The sequence below is a fragment of the Galeopterus variegatus genome, unplaced genomic scaffold (assembly GCF_000696425.1).
Source record: "Galeopterus variegatus unplaced genomic scaffold, G_variegatus-3.0.2 Scaffold360, whole genome shotgun sequence".
In the NCBI taxonomy this organism is placed as follows: domain Eukaryota; kingdom Metazoa; phylum Chordata; class Mammalia; order Dermoptera; family Cynocephalidae; genus Galeopterus; species Galeopterus variegatus.
Window position 1 is genome coordinate 32155 of NW_007726471.1, and position 16310 is coordinate 48464.

Here is a 16310-nt window from a genome sequence, read left to right on the forward strand (position 1 = left end):
TATTTACAAAAATTTCATAAAAGTTAATAGACTCTTTTAAAGTATACATTTGAAAAAGTACAGGAGGTTGGTCGGTTAGCTCGGCTGGTTAGAGCATAGTGCTGATAACACCAAGGTCCAGGGTTTAATTCCTGTACCAACCAGCCACAAAAAGAAAAAAAAAGAAAAAGAAAAAGAAAAAAAAGTACAGCAAAAAACTTTCTGTCATCTATGCAAAAGAGAAGATAAAATTTTTTTCACACGGCCGGCCTGTGGCTCACTTGGGAGAATGTGGTGCTGACAACACCAAGTCAAGGGTTAAGATCCCCTTACTGGTCATCTTTAAAAAAAAAATTATTTTTACTACCTCACGTTGAGGACAGACTGTATACTTATAATCATGCATATTAGTACTTTATTATATATGAATTTCTTTCTTCAATTACTTAGTTAATTTTAATATACCTCAATACATACATATTTTAAATATACATTCTAAATAATGATGAGGATGACCTTATTTGAAACTTTAAACATTGGCCCTAAAAATAAAAGAAGTCTCATAAGGAGACAGTTTTTATGGCATTGATTTTATTCTAATAATTTGAATATAATGAAAAAAGTATGTTTTTATAAAGACAAGAATACATAAAAACTTTTTTTTGAACATCTGGCCACGATAGGGATCGAACCCCGGACCTTGGTGTTATCAGCACCACACTCTAACCAACTGAGCTAACCAGCCAGCCCCCTTAACAGCTTTATTCATATATATAACATACATACCATACATTTCACCCATTTAGTATGTGCAGTTCAATGGTTTTTGGTATGTTCATAGAGTTGTGCAGCCATCACCACAATCAATTTTAGAACATTTTCATCACCCAAAAGGAAACCTCATTAGCTGGCACCCCTCATTTCTTCCCAACTCCCACCACTGCCCTACTTTTTAATCTCTCTAGATTTTCCCATTCTGGACATTTCTTATAAATTAAATCATACATTTATTTGGGCTTTATGGTCTTTTGTGACTGGCCATAGAAAGTATTGTGCAGTCTCCAAGTACTTGTACATATTCTTTCTGTCTCTATTCCTTTTCATTTCTTAAATTTTTTTCAGATAATTAAAAATCATTTATTAAGTACTTTAAATTAATATTAGTCTAAATTCTTAAAGTTAATTAGTGGTCTTATATTACAATTAAAGTTTATGTTAAATAATAGATTAATCACCATTGATATTAAGTATGCATGATAAATTTTACTCAAGTAATTCACGAGGAGTAATTCTGTGGTTCCACAAAGCAGTACCTAAAGTTTACACACTATACTAGGTATTATAATTAGATTACATGAGATCCCATGTTTATGTTTTCATATTCCTATATTTTTGGTATAAATAACAATTAGTTATATGGCCTATAAGACAAATATACAGACTTTAGAAAATCCCATTTAATTAGGCTAATCAGAATATAAATGCAAGTCTTAGATGAGCTAAAATGTTATGTTAGTTGTTGGGGCTGTTACCCCAAAATATGGTGCTTTGACATGCTGAAATAAAGCAGTGGCCTCAGGGTTTCTCTGACCTTGCCCCTCCTGTCTCTCAGTCCTCTGTCGCTCTCCAAAGCACAGGATGAAGATGTTCCCTTATCTGTCTAATGTCCAGACCTGCCAAAGAGGAAGAAATTACCATTGGTCCTTTCCCTGAGTTTTCATTAACTTAACTCATATCACAGGAGGAAAGACTCAAGTCTGTCAACACACCTGGACAGACTTTTGTGACAGACCATTGTCTTCTATTTTGGTCCAATTAAGGTTTTTTTTTTTTTTTTCATTTATCCATATTCAGCTTTATTCTGAATTAATCATCTATCAAGAGTGCACGTCAAGAGAGCAGAAAAAAATAAAGGAGCCCATCAAAGAAAGTTCCTGGCAAGTGGGAGGGAGGGCATGATGTTAGGAACCCTGTTTCAGGAGGAAATGTTGGTCAGGTCATGGATGCCATTTTTGTCAGTGATCTGATCCTAAAGATTGGCAGATTCAGGATGAAGCGTTTCTGGAGCTCCTCCAGACATTTCCTAAGAAGCTCCACTGCCCTCTCATGTGAGATAGTTGGTGTGTAGCATCGGTCCAGGATACGAAGAGTCAGGAAGGCACCATAGCCGTGGGCTGCAAAAGAGGCCTTGGGCAAGGCTGCCAGGTAGTCCATGTAGTAGAGCGCTGGTCCCTCATGCTCATCATAGCCTGCCAGGAAGAGGGTCACATGATATGGAGTCCAACTCGGAAGACAGTCAGCCAGATTTTGGCATGTGAAATTAGCTGCTGCTGTGGGAGACAATTCATATCTATTTCGCATCTTATAAAGTTGCACATTTTTCTGAATATATTCTGCAAACTGTACAGTGCCTCCAGCCTCTGCAACACATAGGAGTAAGATTTTTTCACTCATCTTAAACATCTTGTCATGATCGTCCTTCATCTGGACAATATTGCTGGAGGCCACCCGGTTGGAGGTGAACATAGTCAGGGCTCTGGATGCTGAGGTACTCCATGGTGGTGGGAGGCTGGGGGCTGCAAGCTGGACAGTGCGTGGAACTCCCCATTCAGCATTTTGAAAAGAATCAATTACCAGTCATTGTCTGCTCTGTGGGCTCAACGGACTTTGTCCCAGGCCATTGTATGTTCTCCAAGCCCATTGAGTCCCCCTAAGAATCATTTACTTCTACACCTCCATCTCTCTTTCTCCTTCAGAGAGGGGCAGATAAGAATCTGTACCCTGTTGGATTACTGGGAAATCACTCTGTTGTGATTCCCCCATGCATTGCCCTCCCCAGCATATTAAAATGAAATTTGTTATGCCTTTTCTTCATACTCATTGAATCTTTTTTTTTTTTTTTTTGTCTTTTGTCTTTTTCCGTGTCCGGCAACGGATCGCAACCCTCAGTGTCGCCCCCATACCGGACCGGGGACTGGCAACAGGATCGCAACCCTCAGCGTTGCCCCCGCGCCTCGCTCAGCCAGTGAGCGGGAACCGGTCTGTATGTGGGATCCGAACCCTCCGACGGGAGCGCCGCAGCGCTTCCCAAGCGGCACACTATCCAGTGCGCCACCGGGCCGGCCCCATACTCATTGAATCTTGACTGTAATTTTTTTTAGTGAACTTTTAGGGGTGAAGAGGAAGATTTTCCTTGGCCCCAACATGGCATTTTACACACATTGTAATAAAACCTACTTTCTTTCTTTTTATTGGAAGTTAACCGCTTCAGGGTGTCTCACTGCTCAGAAAAGATGGGCTTTGAGTAATCCTTTGTGTCTCCATCACCCAGGGGAAGAGAGGTGACAAATCCGTGTGAGGCAAAGCAACAAGAGTCAGAGGCACTGAAGCAAGTGAATGTCCGCCACACTCAGTGATGAGAAAGGTTGATGAGCAGCACCCCTCGTGGACTACCAGTGCAACTAAAGGCAGGAGATGGCAGTACACGGAGATGACTCTGGAACTGCATCCCAGAAGGCTTCATGAAGTTCCCGCCCTAGACCTTCCTCTGATCACATGTGGCATTGCCTCGCAGGCCACAAGCAGAAGTTCTTGTGGACTCAGGCATTGGCTTTCTTACCAATCAAAGCTCTGATCTTCCTGCTCATGCCCCTGCTTCATCTCTTCCAGGGCTCTGGCTGTTCCCCCTTTTTGACTCGCAACACCAAAGGACTGATTACACACACACACACACGCACACACACACACACATGCACACACACACACATTTAATCTGTGTCAGGTTTCCTCACCCCACAGAAGTCATATGCACATAGTTAGGGGTAGGGTGGGCAGGGGGGAACAGGGAGAGGAGGTGGCTCCTGCCTCCTCCCACTCCCAGAACAGCTCTGGGCACCCACGAGTCATGGAGGCCACCCCCATATTCCAGTTTTCTACCAAACATCTCCACCTGCTCACCTCGTCACTTCAGTTTCAAAGCGTTCAAAGCTGAAGGATTGTCATGTCTACCACCAAGTAGGTTCTTTTCCCATATCAATGCCACTGCTATTGTCTTGTCATCTAGACTCAGAACCTGGAGTAATTTCATTGATTCAATGCACACACATACTCTATTCATCAAGGAAGAAAGGTTTCCGGAAGTGGAAGCACCAACCTAATTAGCACTATCTGGTTCCAGTCCCTTGGATGTGCTTTCTGTATGTCTTAATTTATTACATAAAACTCTCTGCCATTCAGAGGCAGAGTCCTCATCTTCTCTGTGTGCTTTATGGTAGCTCCACTGGTGGGTTTGTCTGAGCTTGGAAGTGGACTCCCCCCTCCCAATACCCCTAACTCACTACCAAGAGTTTCAGTAATACTTTCATTTTAGCATCCTGGGAAAACTTCATCATTACAATAATATCATGTTCAGTTTTTTTAAAAAAGAAGTTTGTTGCAAATCTAAAGACCACCCACTAGAAAGTTAGATGTCAATGGTAGGAGGCAGCTCAATGGAAAAAAGAAAACAGGTTGATGTCAGCTCCTCAGACTGAGCAGTCACACTGTGGTTCAAGGCGGCTCTACCTGTTCAGGTTCCCTGTACCACCAGCTGCCAAAAAAACAAAACAAATAAAAAAAATTCTACCTGGAGCAGGGCTACCTGGGAGAACTTGGGCTGTTGAAAATTAAATGTAGCATAAGACAGGCTCTCTAACTCAAGAAGCTTAAAATCCATCAGCGGAGAAATCACATAAACATAAATACAAAAGAGTTACACTTTAGACAGCTAAATTCTCAGATGAAAACCCAAATGACTATTTAGTGTAGGTCATGCTGTATGAAAAAAGACCATTCTTTGAATATTAGAATCATATTCTGCTTACCCTAAGACAGGATACTAGAATAGAACTAGATTAAAGAATAGAAGTTTTGGGATCCCATCTCACTCTCCTCATATGTGATCAGATGAGCAAGATCACTGGAATCCCTTCCTTTTTGCCTCTCTCTATTTTGTTCAACATGCAGGTGAATTATCAATGTCTATGCATACATTAGACAACTTTCCTCGATAATACTGAACCATGCGAGAAGCAGAGGTCCCTACAGGGCACCCGGAGAATGACTTTAAATCCATGGATACAAGGCTTTGAAGCTTCAGGGAGGATTTCTGAATTTGGCACTGAAGAACGGATACCATCCAGAGAGGAAGAGATGTGGGACGGCAGTCTAGGAAGGACAGCATGAGCAAAGGCACGGAAGTGGGGATGTGCAGAGATCATAATCTAGGGGAAAGGACTGGTCCAGGGTCACCGGGTTTAAGACTGTGTGATGGGAAAAGGAGGTGAGAATAAGACTAGGACAGGGTGTGGTCTCTGCTCAGAGCTGGCTTCATGAATGTGTGACTGTACTCAGGAGGTCACTCTATCAGCCTCGGGATTACAGTGGAATCTAAGCACTAATAGTCCTCAGAAGTCTTCTGGGGACAATTTCCTAGCCCATTTTCTGTAGGAATCTCCTCTATGGTATCCCTCTTTGTGTGAGGGAACCCACAGGGTAGGGGCAAAAACGGAGTCTTTATTTAATTCATGAAGGCGACTACCAGCAAGTAACTGAGCCTCAGTTTCCTCAGGTGCAAAGTGGGGACATTGACTTGCGTAATACATAGGATTGCTGTGGAGGCCAAATGGTTAGGATCACAGGCTTGGTAACTACATGGACAAAAGTCCCACCCCTGCTCTGCCATTTACTAGCTGTGCAGACCCTATACACACTGGTAAGCCCCTAACTTCACTGAGCCTCAGATTTATTTATTTTTTTTGAGCCTCAGTTTCTCTCGAGTAAAATGATTGTAGTAATGTCTACCTCGTATGGTAGATGTGCGGATTAACTGAAATAGTGATATAAAATGCTTAGCCAAAGCGTGGCACATAGAAAGTATTCAGTAAATATTAGTTATTAAAATGGCTGAGAAAATGACACCGCACTACGTAAATAAATGAGGTTTCATTGTCTGAAAACACATTTTTTCCCATAAGGGTTCTTTTGGGGGACTGGCTAAATAGTGCAAATAAACGCAGCAAAAATCTTGGAACCTCGAGCTGGCAAATTCATTCATCAGCTCCAAAACAGACGGGCCACGCCTCCAATAAGGCAGGCCCCGCCCCCGCGGTTCCCGGGCACGCCCCGCCCCCAGCCGCCTGCAGGTCCCGCCCATCAGGTTACCTCCCGGCCCCGCCCCCCTCAGCCTCGCCCTCGTCCCTGCCCGGACGCGCCTGCGCAGGCTGGGCCCCCGGCGGCGGAAGCGATGAGGGTTCTGGCGCGGTGCTGCTGGGGGCCGCGGCTGTGCGGTGGCGCAGTGGGTGGGAGGCCGATCCCTTATTGGCGAGTGCTGGCCGGGCGCGGCGGGACCCAAGGCCGGGAGGACTGCCGGGACACCCGAATCCGCGAGAAGCCGCCCTGGCGGGTGCTCTTTTTCGGCACGGACCAGTTCGCCCTCGAGGCGCTGCGGGCGCTGCACACCTCCAGGTATCCGGGCCCGGGGTTGGGGATCCCGGCAGCTAAAGGCGCCGATGCCGAGCCTGTGTGGCCGGCCGGAGGTTTGGGTCTCCTCGTCGCGGAGAGCAGCGGCCCTGGAGCAGTGTGGGCCCAGACCTCGGTGTCTCCGGGCGCCGGTCAGCCTCTCCTGTCTACGCTCCCACTCCCGGCCCTGTCTGTCGGTTCTCCAAGCCCCCGGGGTCCCCCGCGATGCCGTGCCAGGGCTGGGGGCTTTGCCTCCATCACCTCGTCTGTCTCACCACCTCCCTGCCCGATTTGCGTGTGAGGAAGCCGGGGCTCAGAGAGGGTAAGCGTGAGGAAGCCGGGGCTCAGAGAGGTTAAGCGGCTGCCCACGGTCATCAGCCGAGCTGGATGGGACTAAAACCGGGTTTGAATTCAAAGTTCCCCCCTTTCCACTTGCCCCTACTGCCTCCCATCCATCTAGTGTGTACCCTCGAGTCCCTGCATCCTCTGCTCACCCAGGTCTCACTACTTTGCTCCCCTTGTCCTCCTTGTATACAGCCGGACCCAGTTTTCAGGGGCTGAAACGAGGACGTAGTCCAAAAACAGTTTTCAAATGAATGAACTTTTGAAAAAAAATTTAATTGAAATATAATTGATTGTACACATCTGTGGGATGCAAAGTTGAATATCTATACTGGTGTGCAATACGTGATCCTCAAATCAGGATAATTACTATATTTATCATTACACAATGTAATCATTTTTTGTGGCCTTTTACTCAAATGAATAAACTTATGAATCAGAACTCTTAGGTATACCATTTTAGTATTTATAAAACTTAGCAAATCTTGTTTACTGGGGGGAAAATTATTTGAAATCCAACCATCCTGAGAGTCCATGGTATGTGGTGGCAACCTTTTTCTCCCAACTTACGTTTTTTATTTCCCCATTCCATTTTTTTCCTAACGTCCCCCTCTCCCCCGCCCATTTCTGCCATCTCACTCCCTCATGTTTCCCCTACAAATACTTGACAGCAGCCCTTCATATGCAGAATCCCTCATCAATCCCGTTGTATCGTGCTCCTCCCTCTACATGCCCTGAAACACCCTTCACACCGTGTTCCCTTCCCGCACCCTCCGTATGTTGCTGTTTCCCACATTGCCGCCGGCATCTCTCACTGCATGTACCCCGACCTTTCTGATGATGGGTCACCAAGCTTCACTTGGCATCTCCATTACTCCTGTGCTTTCTTTTTAGTGCCCTGGTACATACTCCCTTTCTCATAACTCCTCAACATGTGCATGCAATACCTGTTCAATGAATGGACAGCTGCTAGGTGCTGGGATACTATGCAGCAGGTAAAAAGAATGAGGTAGTGCTACATGTACTGCCATGGGATGATGCCCATGATATATAGTTTTGTCTTATTTATTTGTTTGTTTATTTATTTATTTTTAAAGATGACTGGTAAGGGGATCTTAACCCTTGACTTGGTGTTGTCAGCACCACGGTCTCCCAAGTGAGCTAACTGGCCATCCCTATATAGGGATCTGAACCTGTGGCTGTGGTGTTACCAGCACCACACTCTCCTGAGTGAGCCACGGGCAGGCCCTATTTTTGTTTGTTTTAAAAGTACTGTTTGAATGACACATGATTATGGTATGAAATTCCATATATTCAAAGGATATACAGTGAAAAGTCATTTCCTTCCACCTTTGTCTCCCAGTTCCTCTCTCCAGAAATAGCTACTGTTTTCAGTTTCTTATGCTTCTACAAATGTTCAGTGAATATACAAGCATATGTATATTTAACCCATTTTTTAAAAGATTCATATAATAGCATATATAGCATTGTTAAGAAGACAAAAACAAAATGCAGAATGGTATGTATAATATCCCAATTGTGTAAAATATCTGTACTGTATATGCTTCTGTATGCACAGGAAATCTCTAGAATGATGCCATCCAACTGGTAGCCGTTAGCCACATGTGGCTCTTTAAATTTAAAATAATTAAAATTAAATAAAAAATAAAAGCTCAGTCCTTCTGTCACACCAGTTTTAATCATTTAGCTCTAAGTGCTTCATGAGTTTAATCATAAAAATGATTATTTACCTTAGATATGTGTGAAGTAGTTTAAGTCATTGCCTTAATACTCATGTTTTTCTTCCAATCTTTTTAATTTAGGGAAAACAAAGAGGAAGAGTTAATCGAAAAACTGGATGTGGTCACTGTACCTTCCCCATCACTGAAAGGACTGCCAGTGAAGCAATATGCTGTGCAGTCCCAGCTTCCAGTGTATGAGTGGCCAGATGTGGGATCTGAAGAATATGATGTTGGAGTAGTGGCTTCATTTGGCCGACTTTTGAGTGAGGCTCTTATTCTTAAATTTCCCTAGTAAGTTTGATTTATAAGGAAACACAGGATAGAAATCTTGGTCTTTATAAGCAGACCTGGTATGTAAAATGTAATCATTTGAACTCTATGCTTTCTTTAGTATTTATTTTTAAATAAAACATTTTATTTGTGGCATGAATTGTCAAATGTATTAGCTCCTTAAAACTCTCTATGGACTTTCACCCACTCATTTAAATTCCATATATATGCCGACAACTCCCAAATTTGTCCCTCCAACCCATCTCTCTCTCTGAACTCCAGGCCCCTGACACCCATTGCCTCCTCCATATCTCTGCTTGGATGTCTTATAGGTATCTTACATTCAAGATGCCCAAAACCTGCTTCTCCCAAAATTTTTGTCTAAATAAATGGCAAGTCCATCCTTCCAGTTGCTTGGGCCCAAAACCTTGGAGTCATTCTTGATTTCTTATCTCACACCCCACATCCAATCCATCAAGAAATCTTTTTGCCTCTGCCTTCAGAGTGTGTCTAGAATGACTGTATCTTATCACTTCAACTGCTGCCACTCTTGCCTTCATTACTGAGTGGTCTCCTACCTGGTCTCTACTTCTGCCCTTGGCCCTCTCAGTCTTTTACCAACCCAGCAGCCAGAGTGATTCTTTGCCTCTGCCTTCAGAGTGTGTCTAGAATGGCTGTATCTTATCACTTCAACTGCTGCCACTCTTGCCTTCATTACTGAGTGGTCTCCTACTTGGTCTCTACTTCTGCCCTTGGCCCTCTCAGTCTTTTACCAACCCAGCAGCCAGAGTGATTCTCTTAAAACGCAAGTTGGATTTTGTCACTCTGCTCAAAATCCTTTGTAGTTTTCCATCTCAGAATAAAAGTCAAAGTCCTTATGTTGGCCTATGAGGACCTACATGGTTAGGTCCTCTGCAGGCTCTCTGGCCTCACCTCCTAGTACTGTTCCCCTGGTTCACTCCACTCTAGCCACACTGGCCTCCCTGCTGTGCCTTGAATTTGCTGAGCATTCACCTTCCTTAAGATCTTTGTACTTATTGTTCCCTCTACCTGGAAAGCTTTTCTCCCGTACATCTGCTGGTTGTCCCCTGACCTCCTTCATGTCTTTGCTCAAGTGCCTTCTTATCAGTAAAACCTTCTTTGACCACTATTAAAATTGTAATCTACCACCCAATACTCCTGTCCCCTTCTGCTTTATTTTTCTCCATAGCCCTCAGTACCATCTGACAAATTTTTTGTGTATTTTGTTTTTTGTTGCTTATCTCCCACTCTTTATACATAAGCTCCCTGGGGGCAGGATTGTTTTTCTGTTTGGTTTGCTGCCGCTGTTATCCCTAGCCCTGCCCACGGATTGTGCTCAGTGAGTGTTGTTGGGTGAATGGGACTGGGCTGAACAGTGAGACTTAGAATGTACGGCTTTCTCGAATACACACACTCTAAAGTGCGCATTCATGCTGATGGAAATGTAACTAAGCCAGTGACAGATCAGTAAAGTATTTAAGTTGCTCATCAATAGGTGACAGGTATATTGGGATAAATAGCAAAGGCAAATAGATCATTTGATGGAGATTCAAGAAGCTTATTTTAGGCATTCTATATGTAAACTAAGTGAAGTGGTGAGGGTAATTATGTATCTAAATTATAAATAATTTGCATTGTTCATGAGATACATAATAGAGTTGAGTAGTTCTTCTCATATACTAATGAATGCATTTTTAAATTTTATTTAAAAACTCCCAGACATCATGAGCTGTTGTGGAACATCTCTGAAACAGTGAATAGTTGTTCTTGCTGTTTTTAATTAAGTTTCATTGATTTCTCCTGGTAAGAGAGTGGACTTACTTCTGACATTTTCCTTTCGGGTGATACGAGACGAGATTTAACTATCAGTTTTTCCAGATTTCTGGGAGAATTTAGTAATGAAAAGTAGCATATTAGTCTAGATAGCAGTAACTAAATGGCAGGGTCCACTGACATACATTTCTTCATTTTCTAACTCAGTGGCATATTGAATGTCCATCCCAGTTGCCTCCCGAGGTGGCGTGGTCCAGCCCCTATAATCCACACAGTGCTTCACGGAGACACAGTTACTGGAGTAACGATTATGCAAATTAGACCTAAAAGGTAGAGCATATTTTCTTGAGATTTTTATGATTTTAAATGTTGATATCAGTCTGTTTGGGGTGAGGGAGATGAATGAGTGGATGATGCGCACTAATTTCTTCAACTCCAGAAAACTTCTTTTGCCTTTATACCCTTTCTGGATTTTCCTGGTAGTTATATAGAGTTTCTTTAAAGTCCTTGTGAGTTTTCTAATTTGTAAGTTGAAATACATTATATTAACACCTGGATTTCTATAAAAGACATTGTGTAAATGAGAGGTGGATTTTTGTATGTTAGTTGTTTTGAATCTCAGTTCTGCTGACCTTGGCTTCTAAACTATGGTCAAAAATTTTTTGGAACCTGACATAAGAATATATTGTGTATCAACATATAATATAATTGTCTTAAACATTTAATTTTTTTTCTATCATACCTGCTGCAATCTAGAAAAATTCTTTAAAATTACTTGAAGAGTTTATTAAGCCTCTGCCTGTTACCACCTAATTTCCCCACAGAAAAGAATAATTCACAAGTTCACAAGAACAGCATGATATCTGGGATTTGCTTTAACTTACTTCAGAAAGAAAGGGAGGGAGTAGATGAAACAAAGGTGACAAATCTTTGATAATTCTAATGTCTGGATGATGTATATATGATGATTTATTAGATTATTCTCTCTGTTTTTGTGAATGTTTGTAATTTTTCATAATAAACATTTTATGAAAGCTCATAGGTTAAATATAGAATTTAAAAAACCACAAAGTTAAAAATTGAAAATAAAGCATATTTCTAATGAAAGCCTATGGCCAGTGTTTAGAGAGCTTTATGTAAAATGTAAGACTTGTGGGAATGCACATATACTTGTGTCTACTTATAATCACCAGTGATTACAATCCAGGTAAAACTCTCGTTCTCTAAGGAAGGAAATGCAGAAATAGTTATGAATTTCCTAATTATACTTCCTTCAAAAATAAATTCTTGGCCTAGTGCTTTTCATATACAAATATACTCTCTATTACTAATGGTAGAATTATTTATAATTGCAGTTAAATCCTTGATATGCAACTGTATACTTTTCTCCTTTAGGAAAAAATAAATTTAAATACAGGCCATATTTTGCTGTCCCTTCTTTCAGACTGACATGTTTCTCTTGCTAGTAGTTAACAGCCAAATTAGTAGCCAGCAGTAAACTATCTTTGTAGTATGTAGTCAAACATATTGATTTTAAGAAATGGTAATCATGTTATTTTTTGCTTTTGACATTTTGCTAGGTTTGACGTGGGCCCAATTCTCAAGCAGGAAACCATTCCTGTGCCACCCAAGAGCACAGCAAAGGAATTGGAAGCAGTATTGTCAAGACTGGGTGCCAACATGGTATAGTTCTCCAATATCCCACTGTTTTCTTTCATTTATAGGTTTCCTAAGTGGTTATGATGAAAAGAACAATGTTATGACTTGCAATTTTATGTTTCTTTAAAAAAATAAAAAACAGTGGTTTCTATCCCTGGCTTCCTAAAAATTAGCCTGGCATTTGTGATCTCATGAAAGTCTTTGGGAATTTACATGGAGTGGGTACTTAGTAAAGGCTTTCAAGTGGAACAGGTGATCTTATATGATCCACTGCATTTCATAGTGAGGCCTTTAGACTATTCTTCCTAATTTCATTCTCCTCACTTTTGTATGTGTGTGCGTGTGTGTGTGTACTTTATATCCCTGTCAGACTGAACTAACAGCTATTTCCTAAGTGATTCAGCTTTCCTCCTACTTTTATGCCTGGATTCCAGTCATTTGCATTGTATGCCCTGGAATTCTACTGACCACCCTACGAGCAGATGACCTTTCTTCTCTCTGTGGCTTTGTATAGCTCAATGAATCTGTACACAGTAAGGTCTGGGTAAATGTTTAATGACTGAATTCATGTTTTTTTATATGAACTAGTTAATTTTATACAGAAGAAAAATTTTTCTCAACAACATAGATGGTATTTCCCATTGTAGGCACTCACCTTGGAAGTGATCTTATAGTAGTGGCTGCCATTTATTGAGCATTGGCTTGTGTGCCAAGACATTTCTAGATATTCTATGGACTTTTTTTTTTACCCTCCCAACAAATGTTACAGTTATTTGTTGCTGTCAGTTATTTCACGGATGATGACCTTGAAGGCCACAGACAAGTTAAACATCTTTCCCACAGTTAGACAGCTAGTAGGTGGTAGAACTGGGATTTGAACTTAGAACTGTGTGACTCCAGAATACATTCTCCTTCTGTGAGGCTCCACTGCCTTCCTTCCTCTGGGGTGAATATGGTTAGCTGAGCACAGGCTGTCCTGATGCTGAAAACTTGTACAGCCAGGCAAAGCCCAGCATTCTCTGGAAGCAAATCAATGACCGGTACTCTTACAGAGAGCGGCATCTCTACTGAAACTCACCAAGTAGACGTGTATCCTCACAGCTTAAGCCAATTTACTACCACCCTACCCTGCCATACAGCTCTTTTATAGTTTCATGTTACCAAATTATAATGTATTTCTGCTTTTGTTCTTCTATTCTTCTTGAATATATCACTCTCTTTTTTCTTTATAGCTTATTTCGGTTTTGAAAAATTTGCCTGAAAGTCTGAACAATGGAAGGCAGCAGCTAACTGAGGGGGTGACGTATGGTGAGTGAAGTCTGCAGAGATACTTACATCTTTCTAAGGTTTTGTTTGTCATGATGACATCTGAACACTCTGACCTCTTTGCTATACTTTCCCCTTAATTTTGACTAAAGATTGAGTGCCAGTGGACACTCATGTCCTTTTCCAAGAATGATTAGTAAGTGCCTCCTCTCCCTGTTAGCATGAAGGATCGGACATTTTTTCTCAACTTTTTATTTTAAAAAGTATTAAACACAGTATTAAATCCTGTAAGTCTATCTTTGCTTTCAGTATTTCTACCCAAATGAATCATTATTCAGGAATTAACAAAAAACAGCAACGTTATCATAAATTGAAACACTAGTATAATGCACACCAGTTTACCCAGCGTCAACAATTATTGTTTGACCATATTCTCTTTCTATGTGTTTATTATGTATATATATTTAAAATTTTGCTTACTAATTTGGAAGTATGAATCATGACCTTTTATCTTTAAGTACTTTTGTAATAACTTCCTAATAGCATCTAATATCCAGTCTATATTTAAACTTTCCTAATAGTCTAAGAATGTATTTTATAGCTGTTTTTTTTAAAACTAGGATCCAGTTGTAATTAGTTATTGTATCTCTTTAGTCTCTTTAATCTGAAATAATCCCTCTACTGTTTTTCCCCCTCTATGTTACTGACTTTTTGAAGAGACCAGGCCAGTTACCTGATTTGTTTGTTTCCTTTCAGTGTTGTTTAACTTGTTTTCTGTTCCTTATATTTCCTATAAATTAGAGATTCTAACAGTTTGACTAGACTCAGGTTTAAAGTTTTCAGAAAGAGTATTTCATAGATGATACTGTGTTTCAGCGACATTTGTTTCAATTTTTTTTTTTTTTTAATCCTTTTTGTCTTTTTTACTGACCGGTAACGGGATCGAAACCCTCGGTGTTGTGCCCGCACCGCGCTCAGCCAGTGAGCGGGAACCGGTCTCCACATGGGATCCGAACCCACGGCGGGAGCGCTGCCGCGCTCCCAACCAGCGCACTCTCCAGTGTGCCATCGGGCCGGCCCTTCAATTTGTTTTTAATTTTAGGAAATGCTTTTTATTTTTCTTTATGATTTAATTTTATTTTTTGCATATGTAAAACATTTACATATTTCAAAAGTTAAAACCATTTAAAAAGGGATACTCAGAGAAGTCCCACTTCATCCCTATCTTATCCTATACTGTATAGGTAACAATTTTTATTAGTTTCTGATTTAGCCTTCCAGTGTTTCCTTATGCCAAAATAAGCAAAAACAAATATATTGTAAATATTCCTTTTTTTTTTTCTGGTATACTTCACTTTATTTTTAAAAATTTTTTTAAATTTTATTGAATCATAATTGATTATACATATTTTGGGGGTTCAACTTTGATGTATGTTGATCACATCAATATTATTAGCATATACATTATTACAAATCATACTTGCTCTTTATGCCCCCATCAAATCTCTCCCCATCCTCCTCATCCTCCCCCCTCCCACCTCTGATAACCCTAGATTTCTTCTCCTTCTGAAAGAATAACGGTTACTCTGTTGATTTGTTGCCTAGATGATCTGTCCAGTGCTGAGAGAGGTGTGTTCTGGTCCCCCAATATTATCATAGCATAGATGCTTCTTCTATCATTCTGGAATGGGCTTTGTGGAGAGAGACATCCTCTTCTTTTCTTTGGTCTTGGCTGTTGACTCTCCTTGTATCAGTGCACTTGAGTGGCTGGCAGGCCATCTGTATGGTGGTTGTTGCATCTAGCCACTTTTGCGGCAGCTGTGGCTATTGTGGTGGATGTGGTGGGCCACCCACATGGAAGTGGTGTTTTTGGCATGCTCCTTGCCTGGTTGTGGGAGGAGGGGTCGTCCTCGGCTCCATGCCTTGGGACCCCAACAGGCCCATATTATTCCTTTTTTCTTTCACAAAAGCTGGCATAAAATATATACTCTTCTGTACCTTTCTCTTTTCACTTAACAGTAAATATATCTTGGAGACCACTTCCTATTAGTAAGAAGAGATTTTCCTCTTTCTTTTTTATGGCAGCATAGATTTCAGTTGTATGGATCAATCATAATTTATTCAACAGATCCTCTATTGGTGGGCATTTGGGTTATTTCAAGTCTTTGCTATTTCAAATACTACTACTATGAATGACACTATGCACATGTTACTTCCTAACTTAATAGATAAGAAATTGTATCTTGGAGTAGTTTTAATGTACATTATTTCTGTGAATATTATTTTTATTTTATATGATGGACTGTACTGGCCAGCCACCAAAAAAAAAAAAAAAAAATTACAAATCTATATGATGGAAATTTTTGAACATAAAAAAGTTGAACGACTATTATAATGCATTCTCTTGTACCTATTACTCAGCATCAATAACTATAAAATCATGGACATTGAACCTGATATTCATCTTGCTCTTGGCTTTATCTTGCAGCCCCTAAGATTTCTGCTGGTACCAGCTGTATAAACTGGGAGGAACAAACTTCGGAGCAAATATTCAGACTTTATCGTTCTGTTGGAAATATAGTAAGTTGGGAAGTCAGGTTGCAGTTTCACCTAATTGGTTTTATGTGTATGTAATTTGCTTTCTAAATATTTTTATTTTGGAATGAATCTCATAAACTAAACCTAGGAAACCTGAAGTTTATTTTCTTTCTTTTTTTTTTTGGTGGCTGGCCAGTACAGTCCATCATATAAAATAAAAAT

General features: G+C 40.8%; 1 protein-coding gene and 1 pseudogene across 2 annotated transcripts in view; one reads left to right on the forward strand and one right to left on the reverse strand.

Moving 5' to 3' along the window:
• Nucleotides 1-1817: 1817 nt before the first annotated feature.
• On the reverse strand, nucleotides 1818-2554 carry LOC103586662 (annotated as a pseudogene). The gene has a single exon (XR_550168.1). The product of XR_550168.1 is annotated as a proteasome subunit beta type-2 pseudogene (transcript).
• Nucleotides 2555-6262: 3708 nt separating this feature from the next.
• Nucleotides 6263-16310, forward strand: part of MTFMT (mitochondrial methionyl-tRNA formyltransferase) — an 18188-nt gene continuing 8140 nt past the window's right edge. Inside the window, 6 exon segments of the mRNA XM_008567956.1 lie at nucleotides 6263-6483; nucleotides 8643-8852; nucleotides 10833-10955; nucleotides 12206-12308; nucleotides 13517-13592; nucleotides 16039-16130. Of these exon segments, the coding sequence (XP_008566178.1) occupies nucleotides 6263-6483; nucleotides 8643-8852; nucleotides 10833-10955; nucleotides 12206-12308; nucleotides 13517-13592; nucleotides 16039-16130 (825 nt within the window).